The sequence below is a fragment of the Hippocampus comes genome, unplaced genomic scaffold (assembly GCF_001891065.2).
Source record: "Hippocampus comes isolate QL1 unplaced genomic scaffold, H_comes_QL1_v1.1 scaffold21, whole genome shotgun sequence".
In the NCBI taxonomy this organism is placed as follows: domain Eukaryota; kingdom Metazoa; phylum Chordata; class Actinopteri; order Syngnathiformes; family Syngnathidae; genus Hippocampus; species Hippocampus comes.
In genome coordinates, this window is record NW_017805745.1 from 556,970 (window position 1) to 578,344 (window position 21,375).

The window sequence follows — 21,375 nt, forward strand, 5'->3', positions numbered from 1 at the left end:
AGGGTGAGGGCGGAGGGGGGGGGGGGTGTTGAGACAAATTATTATACACCAATGTTTCCAAATTATTCCTGAAAATGTGCAGCGCTTTTCTTTGCCAAATGTGGTGTAAGCATTTGTACGCTATTTATTCATTTATTTATTTTGCACACGGGCAACAAAATAATTTCATGACATGACCCATAACAGAGGAAGAGATTGTGCCGACGAGATCAGAAAACCCAGATCGGGTTACAAGACCTCATTGTACATCTGCATATAAATACAGACAAAAGCCAAAGTAAATTCGGAGTGTGTACGAAAATTTTTTTTTTTTTTTTTTTTTAGGAATAACCAAAGTGTGTGTGTGTGTGTGTGTGTGTGTGTGTGTGTGTCTGGTGGGGGGGGGGGGGGGGGGGAGGGAAGGGGGGGGGGGGGTGTTGAGACAAATTATTATACACCAATGTTTCCAAATTATTCCTGAAAATGTGCAGCGCTTTTCTTTGCCAAATGTGGTGTAAGCACTCAGTTCCTCTTGGCGGAGAGAAAAGATTCCTGAAATGCATGAATGGCTAATATTAACAAGGAGCGCTTATCTGACACTTGGCGCGATTCAAGAATTCAGCTCCACAGCCGGACCATAAACGGCACCTTTCTTATTATTCCTCCCCAGAAGGGTCAGATGGAAAAGGGCATCGATGGCTTATGTGCCTCAGTAGCTCTTTGCTTGACTTCCTTGTGGGTTTGGCTCCTGCTGACATTTCCACATAGCAAACATTGACGGCATGACAGAAGACAACGCATGTCAAAGAGCTAGGTGTGATGTTCGAAAAAAAAAAAAAGTCTTCTTTCATTGTCGTGCATACATTTCCTCCTTCAAAAACTTATACGAAACCAAAGCGAAAAAAAAAAAGAGTATAAAGGGGCAACTTTCTAAATGGCGTGGTGAGGTATGACATTTTTTTTTGTTTTGGTTCAAATTACTGCATTTTGTTTTTGTCAAGTGGTTGCGCAAAATAAAATCATCTTGACCCAGATTTTTTTTTTTTTTAAAGTGGATGCGTACTCTACTTATAGCTGCATTTTTTAAAGTAAATGTGACTGATTTGTAAAAAAAACAACCTTTTCTTTAAGTGTAGAAATGAGCCTGTACAAGTGATGCCTGTTTAATGTTGACATTTGCTCCTACCCCCTGTGAATCGAGAACATTTACAGGTAATGGTTGCTCCCAAACTTTTTTTTCAATTGTCAATACAAATAGTTTATGCATGTATACCACAAACTATGATTCCAAAACACTTTTATATTTATTTAAAACAAATTTTACATCCTTAACTTTAAAACGGCTTTGTGATGACTTAATTTAAAAAAAAATAAAAGTGCTGCTTTCGTGTGAGCATTTTTATGATGTAAAACTTCTTTCTCAATTGTCAATACAAAGAGTTTAACATGTATATATACCCCAAACTATGATTCCAAAACACTTTTATATTTATTTAAAACAAATTTTACATCCTTAACTTTAAAACGGCTTTGTGATGACTTAATTTAAAAAAAAATAAAAGTGCTGCTTTCGTGTGAGCATTTTTATGATGTTTTTGACTCAGTGACACGGACAGATTATGATTTTTCAAATACAATTCTCCACAAATGTCGCTTTGTCTGTAGCTGGCTACTGACTGTAACTTGTTTGAAAATCATTAGCTTGACTTGTATTACCCAGAACACACCATTTAAAACGAGTTTGTAATTTTACATCATTAACTTTAAAACGGCTTTGTGATGACTTAATTAAAAAAAAAAAAGTGCTGCTTTCGTGTGAGCATTTTTATGATGTTTTTGACTCAGTGATACGGACAGATTATGATTTTTTTTCAAATACAATTCTCCACAAATGCCGCTTTGTCTGTAGCTGGCTACTTACTGTAACTTGTTTGAAAATCATTAGCTTAACCTGTATTACCCAGAACACACCATTTAAAACGAGTTTGCATTGTTCTTTTGCAGTTTTAACTGTTTGAAAACATCCTGTCCGTTATTTTAGTATTCACGTCATTATTATTGGTGAGGGAAGGACAAAAAGGGAAAAAAAAAACCTGTTACAATGAACCACATCACTGTACATGGAGGACTCTCGTGACTAATTGGTACTGGGGACAATGAGAGAATGAATCAGACACAAAATCACAAGTCAAAGCCAAAATAAATCTGTTTAGCATCTGTGTGCGTTGCTGGGGTGGAATGCATTAAACTTCCAAAACAACAATGCAAAGTTAAGGAAGTAATTATGCATTGCGGGATCATGCAAGGGCAAGAACGTCTTGTATATTGTGTGCCACCACAGCAATGTTTACCATTTGATCTTATCAGCCTTTGCAAGCGTGTGTAAGTGTGTGTGTGTGCGCGTGTGTGTGTGTGTGTGTGTGTGTGTGTGTGTGTGTGTGTGTATTGCATGCCAAGAAGTGGGGACCATATTTGATATGAGAACTTCTGAAACGTGGCCTTTCCTATTCATCGGAACAGGTGTAACGCGACCTGGCTCTTTTCATTGCGCGTTTATTTGGTGAGTTTCATGGCAGCCAAATTTACAGTCAAGCCAATCTCAAAATGGGATCGGAGAGATAATACAGTGCAGTAATTACTGTCTGTCAACACCATTAACAATTTAATGTAATTTCAGATGGGCATTGCTGGAGAGACAGATGGGACAGATAGATGGTGCGGGAGAAGGGGGCAGGGGGGGCATTGGGCTATTTATCCAGCTGTTTGTATAATGGATGAACCGGAAACCTTTATACAGGAACCAGCTGTACAAGTTCTTGTGCTTGCAAAGAGTGTTTGGTTGTGTTGCTTCGGGACATAAATATGTTCTGTGTTATGTGAAAAGGAGAAATGTCTTGTCCTAAAGTTCACAGAGAGGAAAGTCGCACCTCCACTGTCCAGTATATTCTGCACGGTTTGAAGATGCTTGTCGGAAGCGTGACGGCATGATGAGGTCACATTTAGCTGCGCGGGATTTTAGACGGATTGAATGGCGCTCAGGTGCCATATGACGAATGAAGCGTTTACGAAAGTAACGGCGCAGCGCAGCCAAGTGCTTGGCTGTGCGTTGTCCCAAAACACCGACGAGGGACACGCAGTTGTTGCCCTTGTATTTTGAGACACACTGAAACAATCTAGCACTGAAGCGTCACTTTGCATCGCTCGCTTTTGTTACATTCTGCGGTGACGCAGGTAGGAATCTCAGGCTAGCGGCGACCCGGCTAGCCAAAGCTAGCGACGTGCGGCTAATCCCATTTCATGCCTGTTGGAGTCTTTCGCTAATATATATATATATATATATATATATAATTTTAAAGTGTTGCAAAAACAATAGGGGCCTCCCACCAATTTGGAAGCGAACAATATATATATATATATAGTGTGTGTCAGAGAAAAAATTGAAAATTTTTTCAAAAAAATCACAAAATAACACTGTCTCAAATATGCTCAAAATGTCACAATTTAGGCGCAGGCTGGATCTCTGAGGGCTAAAAGTTTGTTTTATTGACATAATTTGCTGCAAGAGATATCTATAGGTTTTTATTTTTCTTCTCCTCCTTCGAACCAACGGCAAAATGATTTGGTTGAAGTGTAAAGAAACTAAAATGGGAAATCTGCTGTAAAAGGTGTGCTGAATTCTGAACTGGTTGCCAGTCAATTACAGGACTAAATAAACAAAAAGAAATAATTTGTGGGAAAACCAAACTTGCTTTGAAATCGAATGCATTTCCCAATGTCAATTGACTCGACTTGGCAGGCATGTCCGGACATTTGGTCTGACAAATCATTTCCTTCTTCCGTCAAGATTGCCAAGAGTTGTTGTCAATGTTATTGTACTTTTGTTGTTGTCTTCTTTTTTTTTTTTCATTTGACTTTTTAATTTTGTGTGTCAAATGAATATCATAGCCCAGTCTATGTGTGACGGGTGGTGGGTGGCCAGAGGTGATTAGGACGGATTACCCTGAGCTGCTCCTGATGTGCTCCGTGCTAACATGACATGCGCTGATGCCGCTGTTGCGATGCCGTTTGGAATTTGTGACATTGCACGTGTGTGAGTGCATGCCCAGCACTGGTTTGTTTGCATTTTTCTGTTGTTGTTGTTCCAGCCAAACCCAAGCAAGATTTTTTTTTAAAAAGTCATGTGGTACCATTGAGTTCCTCACTTGGGAGGGTGCACATTTGACATGAGTCTCCAATTAGTTTTCTTTTTTTTTTTTTAGGTGCACATTTGACATGAGTCTCCAACTAGTTTTCTTTTTTTTTTTACTAACCTTCCCTTTCATATGTTGTAAAAACCACAGAGTTAAATAATCAAGGCAAGAATGCATGCGTTTTTGTTTTCTTTCTATGCATGACTGGAAGTGAACAGCCCAGCCCTAACCTTAGCCGGTAATGACAGCCAAACCGGATTTTCGTCTTTGGCTTTTTGTTGAGGGTTTCCGAAGAGAATGTTTGTGGTATTGTTTTTGTCGCATGCTTACATTATCCGTTTACGGAAAAAAGAAAAAAAAATGTCAGACTTGCAAATACGAATCCAAACGGTCATGTCTAATAAAATAAAAAGCACTTTTAATGTTTGCCGCTCACACATTGTCAAATTTCGCAGACACATTGAGAATTGCACGCTTGCAGAGGGTGATTTTTCTCATATGAGAACACAGGCCAACTGAATGCCTCGGTGTCACGTATGGCGTCCTATCAAGACTTCTGTGTCAATATAAAAAGTATCTTGCCAACTATGGCACCTGAAATGATCCGCTATAACAGGTTTCAGTTTGAAGTTCAACAAAACCTTAAGAGACAGACCTCGTGGTTGAGGCCTGAAATGTCTGCAAACACGTCCAAGTCCAAAGGGACCTTTCGGTCAGGTTTCACGATGAAATGGATGGATCAAATTCCTTGTGGACATTTAAAAAAAAAAAAAAATCACTTCAATTTTCGAAAGGTTCTCAAACTCTTGCATGGTCAACAAATGTATGACATAGAGAGCTTTTAAATGGCATTTGTGAACAGGGTGCCATTACATACATTTTGAGATTGGGAAACTCTCACACAAACACATTTGACTGCAAAAATACAGAAGGTAACCACTCCTTGCGGTTTGTTACGTCCAAAATACATGGTCACATCATAAATATTACAAGAAAAAAAAAAAGACATTTGAAAAACATTTTCACATTGAAACAAAAAAGATTGTTTTTGTATATTAGCGTGACAGCTCTGACAATAATGCGGATGGTCTACAACAGTGATAAGACAATTATCAGCTGTGCATTCAAAGTTGAAAAAGAAGTGCAAAATATACATGATGACATCATTTTCAAAGTGTTTCTTATTTTCGTTTTCTGTTCCTTCACTGACAGAAATGTGGGAATTTCAGAAAATCGGACTGCAAGCGGTCGTCTACACTCACTGAGCAGAACATTTTGTTTACTTGCACAATCTAACAGATTGAGATTCACCGAAAAGGCTCCGTCAAAATTGGATGTTGTCCTCATGCGCCGCTGCATCAGATGGACAAAATGTTAAAAATACTTCTCAGTATGATGCAGTGCAATTACGGTAAGTACAGTAAATAAATATGTAATATATTAAGTTTTAACCTCAGAAAGAGAACGTCTTTGGATCGGCCTATTTGTGGTGAGATATTGGATTTCATTGTGTTCCTAATGAAGTGGCTAAGAGGGTTTGTACACTGAAAAAAAATGTTGAATTTACTCCATTTGGTATTTGGTCAAGTGGTTGCACAAGATGAAATCGTCTGGATCGAGATAATTTTTTTGAGTAGATATATAGACTATTTAAATAATTTTGAATTTACTCAATTTTATTTTGTCAAGAGGTTGAACAAGATAACATCATCTGGCTCCAGATACATTATTAAGTAGACATATACAAGTGATGGGAAAACGAAGCTTCAACTTTGCTTCATGAACCTTTTTTTTGGTGTATTTTTTTACTCCTCCAGATGGCACTCTGACTTTATTTTTTTTTAGTAGATGTACAGTCTACATGAAAATCTGAATCGAGATGATTTTATTTCCTGCAACCACTTGACAACAAAAATGAAGTCAGTTCACCCAAAACTTTTTTTCAATGCAGTGAATGTTTCGCCTGTCATGACAAACGTTGAACAAGGACCATATGTCGCCTTCTCACAGTGTATGTTGTAAACCGTGGTGTCAACAGATGTGTGGATGTGACGTCAGATGTTTGAGACGTGCCCTAACTTCCGATTATTGGCCTGCATAGAGTCCGTCTTCATTTTCAGAGGTAACTCAACCTCGGATTTTGCCTTTTGCTTCTGAAACCTATTTAAGCATATGCAAGCTGTCAGTGTAACAAGGGAGAAGAAGAGCCCGACGCATGTCACCGAAAGGGCAATGAGGGCAGGTTTACACGGAAACATGTCATACCTCTCGGGTCCCTCCTGCAATTGGCCAATCTGCCAGGGTCTGTCCTCTATTTCAATATCAGCCTCTCTTGTCAGCAAGCTCTGGATGTAGCTTTCATTGCTCACCGTTTCATTCACAAATAAGTTCACCCTGACTGTGGAGTAGAGTGGCTCTGGCTGACCATGATCACTGACCTTTACCAGAAGGCTATGGAGTCCGCGGTTGCTGAGTTCCCGCTCTAAAGTGATATTGCCCGTTTCTGGGTCGATGGAAAAGGACCCGGGCTCCCCTCCCTTTCTTTTAATGATGCTATATGCAATCACAGCATTCATTCCTGTATCGTTATCCACAGCGTACACCTCTGTGATGGATGTTCCTGGCAGAGTGTTGGGCAGAACCAACATGTAGGACTGATTCGACTGAGGGAAGAGGACAACGGGTGGATTATCGTTGACATCCAACAGCAGAACGGTCACCATGGTGACCGAGGAGAGCGCAGGTTCCCCGCCGTCGACGGCCTCAATCCACAGCTGGTACGTACCCTGTTGCTCGCGATCGAGCGAGATCTTGGCCCTTAACGTGCCTCGGCCCGCGTCGATCAGAAAGATGTCGCTGCCGTTGAGGATGGAAAGGGCCACCCAGCTGTTTTCCCCCACGTCGGCATCGGTCACTGAGAGCACCCCGATTTCGCCGTAACCCGGGAAGTTCTCAGGCACAAAAAAGGTGAAATCCTTATTGATGAACCGTGGGCTGTTGTCATTGCGGTCTCGCACGGTCACCACCACGGTGGCAATGGACTCCCTCCGTGGGGTTCCCTGGTCCACCGCTCTCGCCATGAAGCGGTACGTATCCTTCTCCTCCCGGTCCAGTGACGTGGTCACGCTCAGGATACCCGTCAGCCGATCCAAAACAAAGATGGCGGGAGCGTCGCCTCCGAGGAGAAAGATGACCTCCCCTCGGGCTTCGCTGTCCTGGTCTGTGGCCTGGAGCTGCGTGAGATAGGTGTTGGGTGGATTGTTCTCGTCGAGAGATATCTCCACCAAAGACTGCTGAAAGACCGGGGCGTTGTCATTTTCATCCAAAATCTGCACCTTGAGGAAGGTCTCGATGATGAGCCCTTGGCTATCTTCCGCAACCACAACGAGCTCATACCCCTGAACCGTTTCGTAGTCCAGCGGCTCTGTGGTTTCAAGTAGGAATTCGTTTTTGATGAGCTGGTACGGTCCAATCCTGAAAGGACCGGTCCCCTCCAAACGGCAGTCCACCTTGTGACTGGCATCGATATTTTTGACCGTAAAAAAAGCAATAGGGGAGTACGCTGGCTCAGATTCTTTGATGGTCACCACCCCGTTTTTTTCCTGGGCGATGTATCTGGCTATGACCACAGGGGGACCCATTCGAACTTTGATCAAACGAATAGCAACGGTGGCGACAGCGGGAATACAACCGGGTCCGTTGGCCAGAACGGTGAGTTTGTAAGACGTGGCTGTAGCGGTGTCTATTTTCCCCGCTAATTTGATCACGCCTGTAGTTCGGTTCAAATGGAACAAGCTTCTGGTCCCCCTTGGCACACGCTCACTGTAAGCGTAGCTGATCTGAGCGTTTGCCCCGATGTCGGGGTCAAAAGCACGCAGGCGTGCCAAATGTGTCCCTTTGGTGGAGTTGCCGCGCAGAGTGAGATTGAGGTGTGACTCCGTAAACTGGGGACAGTTATCGTTCACGTCCAAGATGACAATCTTGAGAGTGGCCGCACCAAGTAGAGGAGGGGTCCCCCCATCCTCTGCGATGATGTCTGTGATGTATTCGGCTTGCGTCTCTCGGTCCAAAAAATCGGTCACGATGACGAAGGGCGTCAGCTCCCCTCCTTCGTTCTCCTCCACGTCCAGCGTGAATACGCCAAAGTCGTTCACGAGCCAGTAGGTCTGCACTCCATGAAGACCCAGGTCCGGGTCAACTGCGGACTGCTCCACCGCGTAGCGAGCGTTGATGGCTGTGTTTTCCGGGACGGATATCACGATCTCGTCCACGGGGAACTTTGGTCTGTTATCGTTGATATCCTCGATGATCATCTTCACTTTGATGAGTTGAAAATATTGCTGCGGAAGCACAAACACATCCACTGAGAGGAAACATCCGTGTCCGTGTGGGTTAGAAGGGCAAAGTGTCTCCCTGTCAATCTCCGTGGCGGATGTAAAAAAGTCTCCGGTGAGATTATTGAGTGTCACGTACTGTTCGCTGAAACTCCTTTGAGCCACGCTGAAAAAATAGGGGGGGTCAGCTGTCAAATCCAAATTCAAGTCCACTCCAATGGCTCCTATGAAGGTCCCCTTTGGTAACCCCTCCTTTATTCTATAGAGGAGTTCTTTTGCTTGACTGAAGCTTGCAAAACAGGACGGAGAGCCGGCGTAAAGCAAAAGGATGAAAAATCCCTGCAACATAACCATGAGACGTGAATGTATACAGTATATATGATTACAGTATTTATATTAAAAAAAACACCAATTCATGTTGTCAATCATGCTCTACAGCTAAACAAAATTGCATATGTAGTTTCTTGTCATGCTTATCAATTTCTACTCTAAAGTTGAGGGAAAAAAAACCCCACTCACCCATATTTCCCCTCTCGGGCCAAGTCCAGGGAGTTTTCTTTCGACCATATTTATGGTATATCCTATTCCAGCCGTTTCCACTTATAGCAGGAGGAGAAGCATTTGACAGAGGCGAAGCATTTTGAGCCATGCAGATGTCTGCTTAGTCCAAAGCCGACTTGCTGTCTGACTTGAACCACTCATTCATCCGAGGGCTGTCTCAGGACACTCCCACCACATGCAAATCAGTCCCATATGCCAACCAATGAGCCCAAACGTCCGTTGAGGCGTCTGCAGTTCACACACTCCGGGTTTCACGTGCTATTCACACGCATCATCGCACGCTTGGCCTTTCGCGACGCACTCCTCAATGCAATGTGCAGCACGGCCCATATGAATTATAACAGGTTAGTCTGAAATGGCCTGAATTGCCAAAATATAAAATGTCCTTACATGGGAGATTGATGTGAGTTAGAATTATCTGAAAACAAAACCACAAGCATAGGTGGGGCACATGTATGCTCATATGATTTGGGCATTAGAACAGTCATTTTGTTCGTGAAATTAATGGCAAAAAAAAATATATAAAAATGATCAGAAGGCAGATCTTGGCATCATAAGTAGTGATATGGTCTGATTCTGGATTGAGCCTTTAAATAATTCAGCCCCTTAATCCCCATGTGTTCTAAATGCCCGGCCAGCTGTTTGCTGGGATTGGAAACATACTGCTGAGAGAAAATGATGATTGAAGTCCATCAGAAAAACACACATGCGCGCGCCGCACTACCGTAATGTTGAAAATCGATAAATCCCTTTTCCTCCCAACATTGTTTTTAGCAAAGCACGAAACCCCAAAACACGATTGTCAACGTGTGGGAATGTGACTGCAGAGTTGCTCCGAGATGCAAAAGACTTGCAACGCACCGAGGGTCCACCCAGAAATCCAATGTTTGTTTTTCTACATGTTCGACCATGTTTTTTTTTTTTTTTTTTTTTACATAAAGCAACGTTAATTTTTTTATGAAGCTCCAAGAATGTGTTCTCAATATTGTGTGACAGAATTTTAGTATTCCCACCTGTGGCTGGCCGTCCAGCCTGGGCCTAATTGTGATCAAAGTGTCAACAGCATTGAAGGGCAATTACAGAACGATAAAATGCCAATGCTCAATCGCTGTAACGTGCGAATTAAAACACGGTCTGTTCTGAAAGTTGACATGTAAGTACATCCAGCGAGTGAAAGCAAAGGATTCAAATACTTGGCGATCCAAATACAGCAGATGCAAAATTGTTCCGGTTCAGTTACTCTCCAAACTGCTTGAAAGCGGCATGAGGAAAATTTGCATTTCTTGGAAACGCAAGCTTCACATTTACTCCTTGGGATCCAACTGTTTACGTACAAATACATGTATTACACTTGGAGGAAGTGATACGGTACAATACAATGTGAAAAATTTGGCAACTCCTGACTTGTTGAATAAGGAAGTTTCAATCCTGCCGAGGGCTTTATTACTTCTTTACGTCATTTGATCCTGTGTGAGATGAGGCTGGGTAATCTCTTCCCAGATTTCCAAACAGATGTCTTATCAACGATGGTCTCCTCTTTTAATCAAAGTGCTGCTAAGCTAGCCTGATAGCTGCGCACACACACACACACACACACACACACACACACACACACACACACACACACACACACACACACACACACACACGTCTTCCTAACTCTGCAAATGAATATGAAAGCCTGCAAAATATTTGAGATGTTTTTTTAAAATCAAGAAAGTAAAGACTCACGGGTTGTGAAGGAGTTCTCCAAGGTGCAAAGTAGGTAAAAATGGGTGAAAATAGGCTTGTTTAATGTCACATCGAAGCTTGTTTCATCAAATACAGGCCTGATATACCCACAGGAAGGCTAGAATTATTTTGTTGAATGATCGGCAACAGGCAAATGCACAAGTTGATTGTACCTTCTGCCATCTCTGTCACGACAAGTCGCTGGCACTGATTGATGAACAAAGATATTTAAAAATGAAGCATTTTCAGTGCAACGCAAGAATGTTCCACTACTAGACGGTGAACAACGACCAAATCCGATCTCCACATTCATAAGCAAAACGAGAGCCAACTGCGGGAGGCTGACCATTTTTAAATCAGTTGCTTGAGGATGATTCATGTTCATACACTGGACTTTGGTGTCAGAGCACAAAGTAAAACAAACAATTTTTGCTTCTAAAATTGAATTATCTTTATTCACCGCAGTGTTTTGAAGATAAATTGTGTCATGTTCGTTGTTAATGTTTTATTGGTTTCTCTGTGTATCCAGAAAAGCTGCAGCTTGTATAAAAAAAACAATTTATTATTATTAGTGGCACCTATTTTTTCAACTGCCTTCTCACTTTGTCCAATGTCACCCTTTTATTATTATTATTATTTTAAACTTTTTTAAACTGGCTTAGCAGGCGGGCCTTGTCAAATGTCATTTTTAGAATACGCCGCGGGCTGCTGAAAGACGGATGGTGGGCCACAAATGGGCCCCGGGACCATAGCTTGAACACGCAGTGTCTAGTCACTTGTGGGTTCTGCCTCGAAATGTTTTGGATTCAAAACACTTCCTATGTGGAGTTTTTGGACCCAGAAGCGGGAAATCAGAGAGATCTTTAACAAGAATCCAAAGCAACCACGGAGATGCGTCACAGAGCAAATGGCGCTTTTAACTCCTGACAGACAGTGCGCCAAGACCAAAGATAACAAAGGAAAGGTGACAAAATAAAGGGCCGCAACATCAAAGATCCAACCCTAAACAGAGTCACAAGTTCAACCGCTCACAACAGCTTCCATGTTCTCCCCATGCTAACGTTGCAAAAACATCGGTGAAGCCTCAAAATTGTCCTCGTGGAAAAAGGACTCACTGCACTGGCGACCTGTTCATGGCGGTTGAACGCAGCCACAATGAGGACCAGTGCGATTGAAAATGGATTGAATTGATTTGCTCCTCTACTGCCATCTGCTGGTTGCAATTACACGCATCGCTAATGTTGGAGGACAACCATAGGATTAAAAAAAAAAAAAAAAAAAGATTGCTTTTCTGGTGCATTGACAGCTTTGTGTTGACGGATTTTTAAATAGACGAACTCCTAAAAACGTACTTATTTTCATCCATCAACTCCGAAATGCATCCGGTGATATGTCTTGTCTTCTGACATCTCCGAGCGAAGAGCGAGCGGGCTTTTCCTCATCTCCGGTTCTTGTCAAATGCCAAACGTGTTCTGAACAAGAACACAACAGAAAGAGAGATGTCAATCCATTTGGTTGTATTGTTTTGGATTGACAGACGGAAGAGCGGGCCGGGTTGAGACTGGAGTCTGCTTTTTCTCGTGACTCTGTGACTGAAGGCGCATGCTGGGTACGTCCCTGCCTGGGCAAAGTCGCTTCAGTGCAACACATCTCTCACACAGCGGTCGCCAAGAAGATTACCTGCCAGGCGGACCGGTAATGAAGTTTCTATTGACTGGGCCCACCATAGGTACTTGTTTCTGTCTGCTAACTGTTTCCAAGTTTTCATTTAAAGTTTTCGAGCGCATTAGTTCCATTTTTTTTTTTTTAAAGAATGTTTCCTGCAGGTTGTCAATTACCGATGAAAAACAATTGTAAGCGACTTAAGAAAGTCCAATTTAGCTTCATCTGGCTCAATAGAAAATCAGATCGCGTTTTCTGTTTCTGTTGTTTTCACAAAGGCTTTCGATGCTTTTCGAATTTTAATGGTCATTGGGGAGGTTCGAATGTGAGCACAATTTGCTCGTTTTGTTGTGCAACTCTCAGCAGGAGAGTACAAAGCTCGTTTGGCTCATTAAACGTGGCAGATGGGGGGGAGAAGAATACCAAAGTAAGTAGCTTAGAATTGAGAGGGTGTCATATTATACTTTTTAATTATATTCTATACACACCCAACATTTTACTTAAATCCCTTCTGGCCAGATTGAAACTGAAGAGAGTTTCAATGTTGGTCTTGCATGTACAATACAGCAATTGTCAGAGCCTTACCGGATTTAAAAAGACATCATGTTGCAAAGGTGAAAGGTCAGGCAGAACTATGTAATGTAGCCCGAGAATGAACTTGTTTAAACAAATGGCACCGTGTTGTCAATGCAATTTTTGAAAGACAAAATGTCCTGTGTCTGACCTTGGGCTTACATGCTAGTTATCATTTTGTGAATTAGAATTACAAAACCTATACAGGCATTGATACAAATACTGTACATGGCAAACCAAGGTCCATCAGTCACGAAGATTCCTCGAAACTGCGTTATCACTTAGCTGAGTGTGGAACTGTGAACAAAAGAGCGTATGTGTGTGTGCGTATGCATGTGTGTGTGTGTGTATGCGCCTTCGCCGCCTTGCCCGTGTTTGTTGTCCATCAGTTTGTCAGTTTGATAAAAAGAAGAATCACAGTAGTGAACTCTGCAAACACACAGTTAGTGGCACACGCTAGTTAGCAAGCAATGTGCTGGTTCATAGAGCATGATGTATCCCAAACAGTGCAGTGGTTGCATTTCGATGACCATTAGAGCCACACGGATGGGCAAGAGAATACAAACATATCTCAGTGGTATGCTGCATGCAGTTCTACACCGTTGCCTACTACAGCCACCATAACTTGAAGGTGAGGTGTCAATCATTTATTATATCAGTTATTAAATAAATATACTGTATATACTTTGGATTTCAAAATGGCAACAGTTGTTGTCATTCAATATCCTGTGATGATGAACTGCAACTACTAAACGGAGCCAAGCGTTTAATAGGGAAGACATCAGTGCACAACTTTAATTGGATATGACAAACCTTCCTCCGCTGTTTGCTAATGCAACCGCTGTTCAGTGCAACATCATTAGGATGCGGCTGTCGTGTTGTTTTTACTCACATTGCCGGAGTGGTCCAATTTGACAGCACGGTGTAGATGTCGCCATACATTGGACTCGCTCAAGGTCATATTTGACAAGACAACATGGCACAGCATCTCAGATTGTGGCTGAGGGAGCCCAAGGAAGGACAAATGCCGCACGCCCTCTTCTGAATCTCCCCCCTCCTTCCCTTAAGTGGGGACCTCGAACATACATTTGCCGTATCGTTTTGATTAGGATGAGATAAATCCTTTCATGATCCCCAGAGACGGAATGTGCGGCCTCGTTCGTATGGTACAGGCTACTTCACTCTTTGTGTATGCATGAGGTTGTTGTGCGTGAGGACAAACTATACAAAACCAATATAATTCTATGTCACCCAAAGAGGTGATGCATGTCCTCATGCCCTTTGGAGACTTGTGAGCGGAGTGGAACAAAAGGAAGAATATGGATTTCTGGGCGTCCTTGCGATGGCATCTTTATTACTTGGTTTGACACTCGAGTCCAAAGAAAGTACGGAGGTAGGAGTTTGTATCGGAAAGTGTGCATGCTTCCATACGCCCCTTCACCACAATATTAGACACGACTGGTCTGACAATCCAATGCCAGATTCTTACTAAAAAAAAACATTTTTATGTACGCCACCAGCGAGAGGCAAGTAATGCACGTTGATTATTTTGAAACTGAAAGTGGTGTATGGCATATGCAATGAAAAAAGTTTTTTTTCTGAATTTACTTCATTGTATTTCGTCAAATGGTTGGAAATACAATCATCTGGATCCAGATACATTTTTAAATAGACAACACGTTAAGGATGGGAAAACGAAGCTTCAAATTTGCTTCATGAACCTTTTTTTTTTAAGTTCTCTGATGGAACTGTTGTTTCAAATAAAAGAATTTAAGAAATAGCAAGTTAAACACAGAGTGCCATCTAAAGGAGTGAAAAACAGAAACAACTTGTTTTTGAAGCAAATTTGAAACTTCATTTTCCAATCACGACGATACATCTAATTAAAAATGTATCCGGATCCAGAGGATTTTATTTTGTGCAACCATTTGACAAAATCAAATTGAGTAAATCCAACACACCGTTTTTTTTTTTTCTCAGTCCATGCATTATACTTCTCTATACAGACAAATTCAAAATAATTGTTTTACATGTACATCTAAACGTCCTGTGTTAGACTGTGTGGGTGTACCTAATTTTGCGAGCAGTGAGGTTGAATTGGGCCGGCTTACATGACAAGTCCTCCACCGCAATTGGTGATTCTGCACATGAGAAAAGAGAAAAGGTTACGGATGAATTACACATGATGAGACAAAACCAGATGAAATGGAAGAGGAGAGGAGTTTTGAGAAAGAAGAGGGCATTGGGAAGGCGGAGCATTGGGTAGACAGGGTGCTTTCTCTCCCAAGGGTCAAGCTGTCTGAGTGCTTTGGTCTATTTGTCATCTCACCTTTCCACTGTGACCTTACGTTGAAGCCAAGGAGAGCGAAGCACACGTCACAGCTGACACTTTTCTCCCTGTGACACGTGCGAACCCATCGGTGTGTGTACTCGCATAAAAACGGCGCATCGCTCCAGATCGGTTTTCGCCACCGGGGACTCTTTTACCGATGCCCTCTTTTTACTGGCATATCAAATTTGAGGGATATAAAATAAGCAGTGACCCTTAAGCTCTGCAAAAGTATATCACAAGCAAACTTTTTAACCATTATGGAAAAATGACTTCAAGAAGTTTTAAGTTTTTTTTTTTTTTTTTTAAATAGGAATGAAAGGCCAGTGCTGAATTGGTAAATAGCAGATTCTTATCGTCATTGTCAATCAAAATAATTACTTTCACACCATAGCAAGCAACCAACATGACTACGAACTCATTGTTTATCACATCCACAGTGACACAATGCACACAAAAAAACAATCTTGGCATAAACATTCATAATACAAGCAGGAACTGACCATAGTCGCGTAACATTTAGAATTGTGAAGAACGACGTGACTTTTGTGTCATTGTGCTTTTTCACAATGATTTGAATCAATGGGCCATCAATGGCAGTCTGCAAAATGGTGTCTGCAGTCCATAACAATTTATGACTCTGATTGGCTGTCAGCTAGCACATCGGCGCAAGAGAGAAGCAAACTATGAGACAGTACAGTACATACAAATAAAGCAACTGCAAATGAAATGATTATCTGGTAAAGCTCAACAAAATGTTGCTTTTCATTTCGACTTGCTCGTTATGAGTGGGTTGAGTAAGGTTCTGGATAATTGTGTTTTTTTTATTGCATGAAACCCTGAATGCGGATAACATGATAAACAATGACTTCTCACTGACAGAAGGGGCTTTTGGCCACCACCCAGTGAGATTTTGTGTCAACCTGGCCACCCCATTGAAACATTTCTGATGTTACCCTTTCTCAGAGTACAGAGTGTGCAGCGTACTATGACTTGAAAATTATGATGGAAGAAAGATGATAGTGTTTACCTCCCCCAAACATCTGCGTGAACACACATTCTCCGAGCAACTCTCTCACTGACCATTATTTATCGGGCATTGTTTGTGGGAGAGCAAAACAAAAAAAAGACCTCCAAATGATGAATGCCCCTGCAGCCTGTCGCAACTATCCTCCCTCTGTTAGATTGTCAGCATCGTTTACCCCCACCATATTTCCTCACTTTGCTAATTTAGTCGCAAGGTGAGAGGATGCTGGGAAGCTCCTAAAAGTCCTCTGGCTCCAGATGTCTGTACCAGATGTCCCATGATTTCTGCTGCGGCCCTATGATTGTAATTTTTTTGATGTTTCAAACACGCTACAACTTTATTCACACCATGGCCGTACACCCTGACATAAACTCATACACACCAAAAAACAATACAAAAAAAAAAAAAAAAAAAACACTGTCTGACACACAGAGTTAATGACTGAATTACAAACAACTGCAATAAAACAACTGCAGGTGTATTCTTTTCGCATGCAGTCAATTGATATAATTTGTGTTAAGAGTACTGCATCCGTGTGAAAAACGCTGAAAAATGACAAACATCAACATTTTCCCCTCGGTGCCTGGGTGGCGAGTGGGGTGGACAGCGAGTGACCTGAGATGGCCACAGTCATCCCTGGTCATCATGTAGCGCCGCCCCTGCTCAGCACTCGTTACAAAGCAGTGACTTCGTCATCACAGAATTTGTTTACTTGCGAGCCAAATACACAAAATGGTGCTGCGTTTGCGGTCAGATATTCATTTGACACACAACTGGTGCACGTTTGGGTTTTACAAATGAACAGACTGTGGCGTTTAGTGTTTGCCGACATTAGAAAGTTCCGTAAATTAGGGCATTTTCCATTGAGGCCGCATAATAGTATAATAATGCAAATGGCATGAAAGGGAATCATCCAGCCCATATAACAGCTAAAAGTTGACCTATTCTAAAAGGCAACGACAGCAGGCTGTCGTTAAAACCTGCATCGGTTGTAACGGCCAGTAGATGGCAGTCAAGCACCGTCTCAATCAATGCGGCTCACCACTCGGCGCCTCTCGCTATTGTCGCCGCCGGTGGCTCGATCTTATCTCGTTTCAGATCCGTCTTTCCTATTGTAGCAGTCAAAGATAAAAACCTGCCAGTGCGCGCCGGTATCATTTAGGGATCGGTTGCCGCTGACAGCACATGGATACTTAGAGGAGGCCGAGAGGAGGTGTGAGGTGAGAAAACAGAAGGTGAGAGAAGGAAAGTGAGAGGACAAGCCAAGTGAAGGAAGGGGACCGCGAAGAGGAGGAACAAGTCGAAGCAAGGGACGGCGGCTGTAATTGGCCTGCGGTGCGCTGCTAAATGAAACTCATCTCCGTCGAAGTCCTGAAAGTGTCTTCTACGCGCCTTTGTCCCCATTTGCCGCTCCTCGACCTCTGGCCTTTCCACACTCGTTCAAATCACTTCCTGTCCTCTTTCACCTTCTCAAGTTCCATTTTCCTTGCATGCCTTTGCATACTTGACCTGTGGGCTTTGTCTTAAATCTGACACCGCTCCGGGATGAACATCAGGGACGAGGCCTTAACAAGGTCAGAGTGCTGGAGCCCGCCCACATGGGACTTCTGTTCATCTCCGACCTCCCCGTGCTTTCAGACTGCTCCGAGGTTGGAGAAGGGACGGTGACGGTGCCTCGACTTGTCTCTGACATTTGTCCTTTAGAATTTCCGCCTATTTCCAAGCTCTCCCTCGACAGGGCGCGCTATTCCTATAGCAGCAAGGTGTCCCGACTATAGTTGAATTTCAAACACGTGTGGACCAGATGACTACCGGCGAGGCCATTAAGCACGAGAGCGTGCGTGCATGCCCGGAGTCTCGAGCATGTGAGCTCACATCCCATGGCGACACAACAAAGCGACTGTACTTTATGGCGTATAATAACAAAACTCGGCATCTCATTCTGTCCTCTTTATCTGCCACACTATAAAGCTCGTGTTTGTATAAATGATCCCAAAAGCCAAAGATAAATGTCCTATAAACAAAGGCTGTAATGCAGTAGCGCAAGATTAGATGGCAAATTACACTGTTTTACGACAGCAACAACACACAAACCTTGACCTGTAAGATAAAATGACCTGACTTGTAATAACTAAGCAGCGTCAGACGCACCAAAATCACAGCAAATTCTTGTACTCTTCTTAATAATATACTCACCGGTTGCATCGACTCAATTAAGTGGGATACTCAAATGACAGACGCGGTCACCTGCCTGACTTTGCAGATGATGATTACTACGAATGAAAACGGGGCGATGCAGATGCATCGAAGAATGACTTCATCAAAAGTATTTGCACGACTACACTGAAAGTACTCGATTTCCAGTTGAACATGATTAAAATCTATTTTCATCCGTGCTACTTGTGGGGGCGTAGGACCACACACTTCCTAAGCAAATGTACGACAAAAACGCCATTTTAAATATGAACCAAAACATGCGAATCTCTTTCTGATGAAACCGATGTACAAAGAATCTGAAGATATTCAAAGCGTATATAAAAGAGCCAGCGTTCAACAACAAAGGCTTTGAACAATCTCCGGTGAGGTATTTTTGTTCCCCACTGCAATGGGTTCCCTTGCAGAATAACGACCGTTCAAGGACAGCATAAAAACTGCAAAGCAAGATTCAGTGCAAGGACACATTTTGTCCGATTGTTTTCACAAAATCAACGCAGTCAAAATTTGAACATTATTCAGGTACCATGTTTGTCCAGCGTGTCGTTTCAAATTCCTCCCAAATTATTAGGCAGGCCTACTTATGTTGTCGTATAAGGCATGTTAAGACCCCTTCTAAGTGCAACTAAGCCCTGCCATCTCGTCGGGACTGCTGATATTATAACCCGCATGCTCCTGTCCGTGTCAGAGTTCGTGAAGGTTCATTCAAGGTCGCCAATGTTGGCCAGATGCTCGCCTTTATTTATTTATTTATTTTTATCCATCCATCCATTTTTCTACCGCTTATCCGAGGTCGGGTCGCAGGGGCAGCAGCTTTAGCAGGGACACCCAGACTTCCCTCTCCTCAGCCACTTTTTTTTTTTTTTAACATGTTCAAAATGTCCTTGTGATAATAAAAAACAACACTCAAACCATTGGCGAACATCTGGCCAACATTTCGCGACCTCGAAGGAACGCCGCACAACTCTGACGTGGACGCGCGCTTTTCAACCTTGGCCAACCGTCACAATTGTTCTCCCCTGAGTGGGATCGGGCCTTCGTGGAAATCTTGTTACACACCTCCAATAGTTCACGTGGCACGTGATGGCTGCAAGCTAAAGTTTGAAGGCAAAAAACAGCAACTGCTGTTTTCTAACAGCCCTCAACTCCTCCGTCGCTGAGTAACACACAGAAGGAACGCCGACTATCCCCTGCCCTGTCCGCCTCTCGAATGTGTAAACAGGCTCCCGATTCCACAGGCGCACACAACGAGTGCTGCTATTCTCTGCCAAAGAATGTCACGGCCAAAACACAATGCTAAAAGGTTAAAAAAAAAATTAATAAAAATACCTACAAACTAAAGACAAAGTTAGCGGAGGTGCTGCGCCAGTCTGCCACCTCGGCTTTGAGGCGGTCATGCTAAGCGCTAGGCTACCGCGCCCGCCCGAGCAGTCTTTGAAAAAGCTGTGAAAGGCCACACATTCCGATTGTTCTGTTCACATTGTCGTCTCCAGCCCCCACACACCAACACACGACGCAGACATGCATAATTGGATCTTACATAGTGCTCACCAAGGGGAAACCATCTGGAGGCTATGTTTGTGATTTTTGTGTGTAAATTAGGAGGTACATTTGTCTCGCGGGCCACTCTCAGGCCCTGAGCTACATTTGCGCCCATCCATCAGCCAGATGAGGCGTGTCCTTTTCACATTGCTGACAGCATCGGGGGAACAAAAACAAAATAAATCAGACATTAGATTTGGTGATTAATATCGATGAGAACTCTTCGGGGACCACTTGCCTTTGAAAATGAAGTCGTGGACATATAAACAATTGAATGAGGACAACTGATTTTTCTCAACAAGAACGCCGCCGCAGCGGCATTCATGTTGGCATTTGCATTTGCCTCTGTGACACAGCAGAAGCATTTTTGTTTTTCAATAACTAAAAGACGACGTGCATGTCAATGGCTCCAAATATGAGTTGAGCCAAGTCACATGTTTCGCATCCGAAAAAAATTCCAAACAAAGATGTCACTTATACACAAAGGGAGGATCTTGTTGAGATTTGACCTCACATATTTCAGGTATCATAATTTAATAAACTTCATGTATCACTCACTCCGTTACACATGTACAAGGTTGTGGTCGCCCGCTCAGTGCGTCTGGACTCTAATGTCACCCGCCCGATATCTCCCGACCCAGTTTCGGCATGCGCAGGAATTCGAGTTGTCCTTTGTTCTGTCTTGAATTCAAACGGCTTTTTGTTGAGGACGTTTTTCCAAACCGACACTGTGCTCTCCCTTATAGTTCAGGACTTGTATTTTTGCCTGCCTTCCCTTTTTCTTTTTCATCAAAGAAAACATGGACATTGTTTGACAGTTTCCCCGTTGTAACTCCCTGTGTTGGTCATTGTTTATGTCTCTTCGACAGGGCGTAACTGTTCAGTGAATTTCGTTACTGATTCGATACGGAGGATCAGGTGTTCTTTCTCAAGGGCCCGCAGTCTCAAAAGCGTGACATAAAGCGACAATACCATTTTTTTTTTTGTCCGAGATGGTTACAGATGAATAAGATCTTTGAATTCTTCTTTCACCAGAGGATCAAACATGTCAAGATCACAGCGCGCGTGACGGCACTCACGTTTGCCACGAGCCGAGATTGATCGTAAACAAATCACTGAAACAGAAATATATACATACAAAAGGAATTGTCCAGTACTCCAGTCCTATTTCCATCTGCTCCATTTCCAAGGGCTGACTCTCACAAGATGCCGACGCCCCCCCCCACCCCCCCC

At 42.8% G+C, this 21,375-nt stretch overlaps 1 protein-coding gene across 1 annotated transcript; it reads right to left on the reverse strand.

Annotated features, from left to right (window-relative positions):
* Positions 1–6,022: 6,022 nt before the first annotated feature.
* On the reverse strand, positions 6,023–9,616 carry pcdh20 (protocadherin 20). Its single transcript, XM_019884435.1, has 2 exons — positions 9,023–9,616; positions 6,023–8,842 (listed from the first exon to the last, which is right to left on the reverse strand). The coding sequence occupies exons 1-2, from the start codon at positions 9,068–9,070 to the stop codon at positions 6,224–6,226; spliced, it is 2,667 nt and encodes an 888-aa protein (XP_019739994.1). The 5' UTR covers positions 9,071–9,616; the 3' UTR covers positions 6,023–6,223.
* Positions 9,617–21,375: the final 11,759 nt, after the last annotated feature.

Excerpts from the sequence above, each read along its gene's own strand:
- pcdh20 (XM_019884435.1), bottom strand. The coding sequence starts at position 9,070 with ATGGTCGAAAGAAAACTCCCTGGACTTGGCCCGAGAGGGGAAATATGG. Across the intron at positions 8,843-9,022 it reads GCCCGAGAGGGGAAATATGG|GGATTTTTCATCCTTTTGCT; the intron begins GTGAGTGGGGTT and ends GTTATGTTGCAG.